The 10,564-nt window shown below is 42.0% G+C and overlaps 1 protein-coding gene across 1 annotated transcript in view; it reads left to right on the top strand.

Moving 5' to 3' along the window:
• Window positions 1-5,799, top strand: part of TMEM271 (transmembrane protein 271) — a 6,629-nt gene extending 830 nt beyond the window's left edge. The window contains 1 exon segment of the mRNA XM_057373265.1: window positions 1-5,799. This exon segment is cut by the window's left edge and continues 38 nt beyond it. Within this exon segment, the coding sequence (XP_057229248.1) occupies window positions 1-312 (312 nt within the window). The 3' untranslated portion in view covers window positions 313-5,799.
• The last annotated feature ends 4,765 nt before the right edge of the window (window positions 5,800-10,564 follow it).

Raw genomic sequence — 10,564 nt, forward strand, 5'->3', positions numbered from 1 at the left:
GGCGGCGGCGGCGGGCGACGGGCGCCGCGCCACAGCCAAGGCTCCCTCTTCTCCGGCGGCGAGCCCGAGGTCAGCCCCGGGGATTGCCCCTTCCAGGCCGTCTCCTACATCAACGTGGGCGTCTTCCACGTCTTCGACGAGGCGGGCGTGGAAGTGCATTGCGGCGGACATCCCTCCGTCGAGCTGCCCGGTTACTCGCCCATGGACCCCGAGCTCAACGCCTCCTACCCCTACTGCTACCCTCTGCCCAGCGAGCAGCCTCCCGCCTACGAGGAGATCTACCCCGGGGAGCCCTGCGCTCACGGCACCTAGCGCCGACCGCCGCCGGGACGCCCGGCTCCCCGCCCGGTGCCCGGATCGCCGGGACAGCCGGGAGCGGGACTTGCGCCGGGAGCGGGCCCACCAGCCCTTGGCAGCCGCGGGGCTCGGGGACAGTTCTCGGACCGCCGACGGGATGGTCCCGCCGCCGCGGGCGCAGCGGGACACGAGCGGCGTGCCGCCGTGCGTGTGGCTCTGCGGAAGCTTCTTCTCCCTCCCTCCCTGCTTTCCTCTTCCTTCGCCCCCTTCCCTCCCCCACACCGACCCTTCGTCCGCCGGCGGCTGAATTTTCCGAAGGCTGCGCAAGAAACGCCTAAGGGTTGGTTCCTCCCGTCGCCTCTCCTCTGTAGCCAAGTTTAGTTCCCTTCAAGTGATTCATCAGTCTCCAGCTTTAGCAGTCCAGAGTTACCCATTTATGATAACCAGCCAGTGTAAGGAAAAGGTGTCATGAAGCTTCTTTACCTCTCAAAAGAGCTAAATTTCTAAACAACGCAGAGACATTTGTGTCACGTTTACTAGAGGTGTATTGGGGATCTTTAACGTTTACACTACTCCTTGGGAGAATTGAGTTCTGTTTTAAGATTTAGTGAGTTAAAACATTCGTTGGTCTTGTAAGATGCACATTGAGAAAAACCTGCACTTTGAAAAAGAAACAGGAAAAAAATCAACAATGTTTTTGTACACTAACGTGCCTGCTTTTGTTGATAACTTCTTACTGTAAAAGCTTTCAGAAGTCTATAGTGAAAATGTTTGGTAAATTCACTGCAGTTTAAAATTGATGATTAGTTCCTTTACTAAAATAACTGAGATGTTGCTAGGATATGGCAGTTAAAAAGGAAGTCCAAATGTAGTACACATTCCTTTTTGTAAACAGGTTCTGTGTTTTTAATGCAAGGCAGGATTTCTTTTTGTTTTGCACAAGTGAAGGGTATAATTCTATTTTGTACAACTATATGGTTTACCTTGTAAAGAGTTCCATTTTACCTGTTACAATTCATCAATCTGGTAAGCTTGAATATTAAAAGTTTTATTTGAAAAATATATGTATTGTAAACAGCCTTAACTGGTGCAGTAGTCACAGTTTTAAATGATAAAAAAAATAGATAAACCATCCTGGAAGACATCTTCCAAATGTGTTTTCAAACCAGTATTTATACTCCTATTTTAAAGCAAGGTTCTTCTTTTTTGTTTGTTTGTTTGGTTTGTTTGTTAATTTGAAGAAGGCCAGTCTAATTTCTGAAAAGGGGGAGGGGAGAAGTAATGGGATCGTATGGTGTTAACTCTTCATGAACTTCGAGGTATTAAAAAGGGTTTCTGCAAAGAGAAAAAGTGCTAAATCCTCCTTTTGGATTCTGCTGTGGAATTCCATTACTAGATAGTGTAAAAAAGTGCTAATTAAACAGAAGCAGATACAGCATAYTTTATTACATCATTTGAGAACAGACAAAGGCTTGATTTCATGTTGCACAAAGAACCAAAAAGCAACTCTCCTGGTTGCTTTTGGTTCAGTACCCTCTCCTCCAGTTAAGGCATATTGAAATGAAATATTACAGAATAACCTTATTGTTAATCCTGTGTTTGGAGCCTGCTGCATAATGCCAGTATATCAACTACCCATGGGGCGGGGGGGTGGGGGGGAGTGGGGAGAAGGTGGAAGAGGAGGGGAGAGAGAGTGGAGAGTTAAGAGTATGCAAAGTTACAGTCTATTTCTGTGGTTCATGGAAAATTATTTTGAACTTTTTAGCTGCAGAGAGGCTGACGTAATTTGCAGCCTTAGAACTGGAGAGAGAGATTTTATCCTAAAGTATTCAAATATCTCTCCACTGTTGTTTTCTAAAATGTTTTGACTTGCACACTTCGTATAATCTAAAATGCAGAATGCCTGAGATGTCTTAAAGTTGCAAACTGATGTCTGTGAAGCTCACAATTAAAGCTCTAATCTAGAGAAGAGAGTGAAAAGCAGCAGTTGCCAATTTGTCAAGTAGTTCTAAATAGCAGAAATTTAAAATAGAGCTCCTTTTGGCCAGCAGATTTCCTGGTTTGGAATGCCAGTCTAAAACATATGCCCTAGCTAAGTCCCATTTTAGCACTGAAGATTGGTTTTATGCTGCCTCTCTGCAGATGCACCTTCTTAACCCCTTACGGGAAAGTGGGGAGTCCTGTAATCTTTGCCTGTAATACTTATTTAGGCACAAGACCAACTCCACGACATACTGTATTGCTCATACAAATGATATTTTGTAAGATGAGTTAATTAAAGCAGGGAGGATAAATCGCTATATAGGTCTCCAATTGAGTGCATTTATGAGACAGCATAGTATCTGATACTGAATTAAATGGGAACTGCTAGACTGCAGGGTGATTTTGAAAAACAGACTAACCAGCTAGGTGCCTAAATACAGATGCAGATGTGTAATAATAGTTGTTGGTTTTAAAAAAATTGGCTATATTCATTGTAGTTCATGGAAGTTGTATCCTAGTTTTACTTAAGGAATTGATTTTTTTCATAGAAAGACATCACTTTACTTTAGATAATTATTTTACGAATTATGAATTAGACAATTCTGAAACTCCAGATGTTCCAAAGATCAGTGCTCAGGGAAATATATGGAAAGTCAAGAAAGCTACCTATTATACTCAATTGTTTAAATGTGAACAATTTTAGACTATGGATTTTTAAGATTGTTAAAGTCATAACTTTTTTTTGTATGTATGTGTGTGTACATGCCTGTGCAAGTGTGTTTGTGTTTTATTTAAGTCCCTTTGGGATGCCATTGAATTAGAATATTTATTTGTGGCTCAGTTTTAGTTCCCAATCTCTACTTTTCTTCATTTGGGCTTTTAACCCCTGGAATAGTTTAATTTAGTGGTGGACAGATTGCCAGAATAATGTCCAAGTCAGACTCCCACAGAAGCCAGTAGGCGTCGTTTCATTGACTTCGGTGGATCTGGGCACAAATGATATGTAACACCTACTCTAAATAATCTTCAAAGTAATTTTGGTCTTCTGGCATGACAGGATGCAGCAGTGGCATATTATTTCTCAGTTATTTGTGATTTGTATGGACAGCGGTACTAAGGGAGGTTACCTGTGGTATTACACACTTTTTTTTTTTCAGAGCAGGAAAAAAAATTGGCAGGCAAATTGACCAAACAAGCCATGTTTTCTTAAAGATGGTATATCAGTGTTTCAGGTAACTGGTGATTAATTTTTCTGATAAAACACGAAACACCACACAAATTTATTTCTCAGTGAGAAGAAACTTAAAAATACAGAATACGAGATGAAGCTTCACAGGCATGATTGCAGTATTGTGAAGCTGTTTTTAGTAAACCTGAATCATCATTCTATCTTCTGAGCAATAATGTTCGAGTGTATAAACTATACTGTGCCGAAATTGAAAATAGGCTGGTGTGGGAAGCATTGGAGCTTAGATTAATTAACTGAGAGGACTCATGCTGTCCCTTTATTTCCCATTCTCCATCACACGATTGTCAAGGTGAATGCAAACCTGATCAATTCATGTCACTGAAGGGTGTTAACTGCAAGGCTTCTGCCTTAAGTAGCAAAATCAGGGACAATGGAAGAGAAATATGGAACGTGCTATYAAATCTCCATTTTGCCTACCTGGAGTAATGTCAAGACTTCTTTTTGTCCCGTGGCTTGTTGTTTTAATTTGCTTCCAGCTTTACTCACATCTGTTCAAAGGGAGGGAAGAATAGGCACAATACTGCTGGTTTGGTCACAGTGGAGTACTGATTTAGTAGCAGACTGCTCTCAGATTTCCTGTCCCTTCTGCAGGTAATAGTGGCTACTCAAGGGATGAAACAGTGTAAAATCAAGTCTGCTGTCTTTGATGAGACAGGATTTGCCATCATGTGGAAAAAATGTATTCCCACCAGCCTATTAGCAATTCACATGAATTATTTTCACACTCCAACATCCTTGCTTAAATCTGTTACTTACACTTTGCATTGTAATTGACAGACAGAATATACATGAATCTAAAAACAGGAAAAAAATTATGTTAGAGGGAAATTGTATTAAAGTAGTACAGATTTTACTCAAAGTTTGATTTCACTGTAGGACTTCTTTGGTTCACCAAAAAGCGCTATGACGGCTGGTATAACTTAGATATATTTCAGACATACTGTTTAATAATCAGAAAAGGTTTCTGAATGTTCACACGAGAATGGCAATCTGTTTCTGCTTTTGGATATACTACATATGAAAACCTTTTCTTCATTTTRCCATTTAATCAAAGATTGATCCTCAAGAAAATGTCAGTAATTGATCTTGTAACTTTAGGATCAATAAAGTAAGTTTTAAAGCACAGCATACCCTATAAGAAAAGCCTAACGCTCTTCATTTCATATTCTTTATTATCTTAGGTTGATGTCTAATAGTACAACTGAAACTAGTATTTAATTACCATTTTCATTACAAAAACTTCGTTTTTAGAGACTTAAAACTGGTACAAGTGGAATCATGATACGAAATTCCAGGTTTTATCATGAAGTTAAGTCTGTTTTCCTAAGTCGGGTATTTCTCAATTACGAGATGTTCAAATATTTTAGATAAATTCCACTAGTAAAAATCTGTTCRTTTCATATGACGGCTCTCTATAAGTGTGCTAGAGTTACCTCTCCTTAATACAGGGTCATATTTTCAATTAAAATGCATAAGGATAAGATTTGAATTTGTCATGATCACTGTCCAGTTTTTGAGTTTCTTAATTACCTCTCAGTAGTTAATGGCATGTGATTAGGGCTCAGTGTATGTTCCAGAATCAGCAACAGTCTAATAACAGTGTAACAGATATTAACAATGGACTTCGGGGAAGTCCRCAGGCTAATGGAGTGCTGGGGAAAAGACTTCAATTACCTGTTGCAATAATTCAGCATACAGTGTCTCCTGCCGCAAAGGAAACACTATCCARAAACCACCTAGAAAAAATCTGTGAGTTTAAGTTGGGTGCATTGTATATTCTTATTCTTACAATATCAGTTCTGAAATTCTTTCCTTGCATAGCTTTTGAAGAGTGAAATTCACAAATTGGTCTTCTAAAATTAKGATTCAAGATTTCCTTTACAGGAGGAAGTCCTGCTGTCCTCTCTCATTCCTTCTTCAACCCAAATGGCTTAAACTCCAGTGAATTTACCTTGAGGGAGATGTGGAGATGGCATTACAGTTTGCCACTATTTTGGTCATGGAATTTTGGGTGCCTGAAAGACCTCTGTAAGCTTTGTGGAAGGAAACATATCTAGTGAAAAACACATGCTGACTCATCACCAGATCACAGAAAAGTCAAGCTTAGATGTATTCCCACAGCAATGCAACATCCAGGGTTTCACTCATGGATGACTTCTCCTGGCATGGATCTGTCTGATGGGGAAATTTCATGGTCTTTGCAAATGAGTCATTAGTTTCACTATAGCAGGTAGGATTTAAATACCTATTAAATACCTCAAGCATCCTTACCGGTTTGTCTCCTATGTGGCCATTGTTAGCAGAGGATAAAGTGAAGTGTGGGAGGAGAGAAAGCTTATCATGATCCTCTTAATGGGTTCAGAGGACTAAACGTTCCAAGGCATTCATTGGTTTTATATTAAGATTTGGGAATGGAAGAATACCTATAATATCTAAAAGGATTATTTTCCAGGGTTTATATTTTTGGAAACCTAATACTTAGGTTTAGAGAAGGCTCTTTCAGAATTTGCTTTTTCTCACAGGTTCTACATTTTAAATGAAAGCTCATCTCACAAAAATACTCAGTGAAATCTCCAGGCATTTAAATTATTAAATTTAGGGAGATTAAGTAGAGCTGTCCTACAAATTACTGAGTGCCACCAGTTCCTGTAGAGGTCATATAGGGAATTTGACATATGGTGCAGTTGAGGCCTTAATTGCCAGTGTTCAGATTCTGGCATTTTCTCACAAATGAAGGATGCAACAGCACAAAGCTGTGCTGCAAAAACGAAAGTTCCAGGCAACCAGTCAGTAACAGATTTCGGATGAGGCATGTGGAATCTCAAGGTCTATGCAGCTGCCATCCATTCTCGATTTGAATGTGTGTCCTCACCAGGGATTGTCAGTGGTGGATCTGAGGAGAGGCTGATCTTGCTACGTCTAGGTCTGATGGCTCTTAGGAATAGGGAAAAGTCCKACCAAAACAAGCTCATGCTTTCAATGGAAAGGGGAGAACCACTGAGAAATTTCTATTTCTTTGCATTTTGGAATATTTTCCATTTCCTGAATGGCACAGAAGCTACCGGTATATGCAGATGATCTAAATTAGACTCGTGGGAAAATAGGAAATGGAAATGTAAGTGTTGCAAACTGTTTAATCTGTCCAAAATCTTTTGATGTGTAATCAAAGGTTGTGTTAATTCCAATAGCAGTGGCTCCTGACCTGGGCACTCAAAATTACTAGAATTGAAAAAATTAATAACATCAAAATAAGACTGGAAAATTGAAAAAAAATTATATGCTTTCTGCTTTCTGATTCATCTGCTCTAAATCAAAAAGAAAGAAATTTTGATACAGCTCTTTGTGAAATGGTTGCTAAGAAATACGGTTTGTTATCCTGAATGGAACATAAGCGTGCTTCTTTCAACAAACTGGGAGCAGATAGMTGCACAGAAATGAATTTGGCCAGTATACAGACATCCTTTTTGGTAAAGTTCTTGGAGAGCTACCAGGATAATATTGAAGAAAGGCACTATCATCATCCAGGTTTACCTGGACTGTTGTTTAGTGCATTGAGCTTTATGTTCCCCTGAGCAATGGACCTTGTCTTGTCAGTGGRAACAAGCAGCTGTCTTTTGTGACAGCACTGAGCCAGGACCTGGATTTGTGCAGGGRGCTTCTGAGATCCTGGGAATCCGTGTGCCCTGGCACCATTCTGTGCCTGTGCCGAGAGCAGGTGAGGTGGGATGTGCTGCAGCCCAGTGAAGCKCTGGTCTGTGTCACAATAACAAGGAAGGCAGATTGCTGTCACAATGACCTAGCTCCAGACTTGTTATGAGTGGTCCTGGGGTGCAGCAGGACCTTGGCTGCATTCGGGGAGCTGCTTCTGGGTCATTTTTGCTAAAGCAAATTGTTCAAGTCAAGTGGATTGGGGAGAGGAGAACTGTATTGCTACCCCCTCCCTCACCCTCCAACAAAACACAAGCGATCAAATTGCAGACCTCTTCACAACAGAGGTGTCTTGAGTTCAATATTTCTCCTCTGCACCCTCTAGGAACTTCTCCAAAGGAATAGCTCAGGAATGTGAAGTGCATATTGTCTGTTGCCTCTCTGCTTAGGGGGATACCCTGCTGACCRTGTACTGAATTACTCAATCATCTGGTGGGGCAATAAATAGAAATGAGCAGCAAATGATGTTTGGCACATGACAAGACCTGTGAGCTGCTYTGGGCTGTCTTTCACTGAAGGGTTGTGGCAGTTCTTGTCTGCTTAAGGTCTGCAAGATCCAGGGGTCCCAGAATGAGGATACCTGTTGGAAGTTTTCCTGGACCAATTTATCTCAAAAGTCAAAAACCAAATGTTCCCCAGGTAAATGCATCTTGGCATCCAAGCATGAAGAGAAAAAGTATAAACAGGGAAGAACTGTAGATTCATTCATAGTTCATTAATTTTTTATCAGGGACAGCAAAAAGAAAAACATTAGTGTTAACATCTCAGATTCAGAGAATTGCTTCATTGTAAGAGGTTTTGAAGCTGACTGATAAGGAAGCAGCAGAAAGTACACCAAAAGAAAATTGGTATTTCACAATGCTCCTGTCAGACCATTCATAATGTTAGCAAAGGCTAACAAGAACATGAATTTCCACTTGCCTTATACATGCAGCTGGAAATGTTTCAAGTCTCCAGTTGATATTCAAGGAGTTCTTTACATGACTAGACTAGACTTGTGGCCTGGTACCTTCTGTGTTCACAGCTGCACGCTGGGAGTTTTCAGTGTGTGTATATGTCAGAAGTGTGTATGCTGGCTGTGGACAGATGGCCACCTTCATCTTCCCTACTGCCGCTGCAGGGCCAAGCTCATCCATTCTGTTTGGCAYAGCAGCAGAGCATCAGAGCAGCCCCACTCAGCCACTAAATCTCAGCAGAAGTGAAGGCACTTCCAGCACCCTGGAGCCACACCTCCCAAGTGTGACTCTTCTCTGGTCACACTCCATGAGGGGCCCAGAGGAACCTGCAGGTCTGTGGACAGGAAGATGCCACCACTTGGAAAAAAAGGCACTGTTTAGACCTTCAGCTTCTCACTTTACACYCCAGGCCCCTGACATCCTCAGCAGTAGAGAGCCTCAGTGCACAGTGGCGTGCAGCACATCAGGTCAGGTGCTGAAAGAAATGCCTTTCTTCCCTGGAAGGGAATGACTGTCACGGGAACACACAGAMGAGAGACTAAAGCACTGATGTCCCTGGCTTATAGAGCTGTGTGGTTTGAAACAGAGAGAGCCATGGTGCTGTCCTGTGATGTGCAGCCCCTRCAGCTCATCACCTGATGCACATGGATACATGGGGAATCAGGGTGAGTGGAATGACAATCACATTTAACCGGTTAAATCAAACTCTGACTGCCCAACTCAAGGGCAGGTTTGGAGTTGAAACACACAGAGGCAGCCTAATCCTCRTCCCCTCTTCTGGGCATGTACCTGGAGAACTTCGACAGGTAAGGATTTTATAAGGGGAAGTTTCAGTTGCATCAAGTGGAAGGAACACCCCTGTCTATAGTGGAAAAATCAGGGTGTTTCCCCCCAAAAGTGGTCACCATGCTACAGCAGTATGGAAACCCAAAAGAAATTCCCRGGAAAGGTAGTTCCAACTGAGAAATCCAACTAAAACCCACGTAAACTAGAGTAGAAGCTGATCTCTTAAAATTTCACACCTCTTCTTTCTTTTGGAGCAGTCACATCATTTTGTTCTTTGCATTTTCAGCTCCAGCTCTCAGGAAAGATAGAAGCTGGTAGGAGGCAGACACTGATAAAAGCTGTACTGGCAAAGTGTCAGGTAAAGGGAAACCATTTTTACATTTCTGCTCTGACAAGAGAGGACAATATATTCTAGCCTGAAAGCTTAGATGGCAGAAGCAGCAGTGATTAATTGCTCTAATTAGGGCTCCAAATAGGAAAGAGCGAGTTTCCTGAGCTATTGCGTGCTAAATTTCCTCGCTTCTATGAATAACTGTATTGCTCAGAGGAGATGGGCATCAGAGTGCATCGTCAGAACAAACATTTACCCACTTCAACTTAGAAATGCCACTACAACCTCAGCACAAATACGCAATCAAAGAGACAAGAGGMCATTTCGACACCTGAGACAGCATAACAGCCCAGTTCATCTGCTTCCCTAAAGAGAGAAGCCTGTAAGTCAGAGAATCAGAGAATCTTAGAATGGCCTGGGTTGGAAGGGATCTTAAAGATCAACTAGTTCCAGCACTGCTGCCATGGACAAGGATGGCTCTCACTAGAGCAAATGCTCAGAGCTCTATCCAGCCTGGCCTCGGACACTTCGAGGGATGGGGCAGCCACAGCTTCTCTGTTCCAGTGCCTCACCACCCTCACTGTAAAGAACTTACTCCATATGTCTAATATAAACCTACCTTCTTTGAGTTTGAATTCATTCCTCCTCAACCTGTCACTACATGCTCTGGGAAATAYCTTCTCCCCTGCTTTCATATAGGCTCCCTTCTGTTACTGAAAGGCCACAATTAGGGCAGCCTGAAGCTGCCTCTTCTCCAGGCTGAAAAATCCCAATTCTCTCAACCTTTCCTCATAGGAGAGGTACTCTCTCTAGTAACCTTGATGGCCTCATCTGGAAAGGTCAATGTTTTGGTTGATCCACTCCCTGTGCTGGGGACCCCAAAGGTGGATTCAGTGTTCAAGTACTCTAACATTGCACGAGCAACTGTACTGAAAATGGGTGAGCTGGTAATCTACCCCACCACCACTTGCTGGTTTCAATGAACTATGAATTTCTGCTGATCACATAAGCATTAACAGGAGATTTTTCTGTAGAAGGGCTGGTATCTTAATCCTTTTGTGTTTTTCACTGCTATTTATTCACCCTTCCACTTCCACCTGCCTTTCAGCCACCAGTGGATAAATGTCAGGTCCTGATTCTGACCTCTCCAATGTGGACAAATGGGAATAAAATCACTACAGTCAATAGAATTACACAAAAAAACTACCTCATATCACCAGGAGAGAAGATCACACAAAGTGCTGACTGTCAGCT

This window comes from Malurus melanocephalus, unplaced genomic scaffold (genome assembly GCF_030028575.1).
Source record: "Malurus melanocephalus ecotype Western Australia unplaced genomic scaffold, MMel_1.1 scaffold_191, whole genome shotgun sequence".
Lineage (NCBI taxonomy): Eukaryota > Metazoa > Chordata > Aves > Passeriformes > Maluridae > Malurus > Malurus melanocephalus.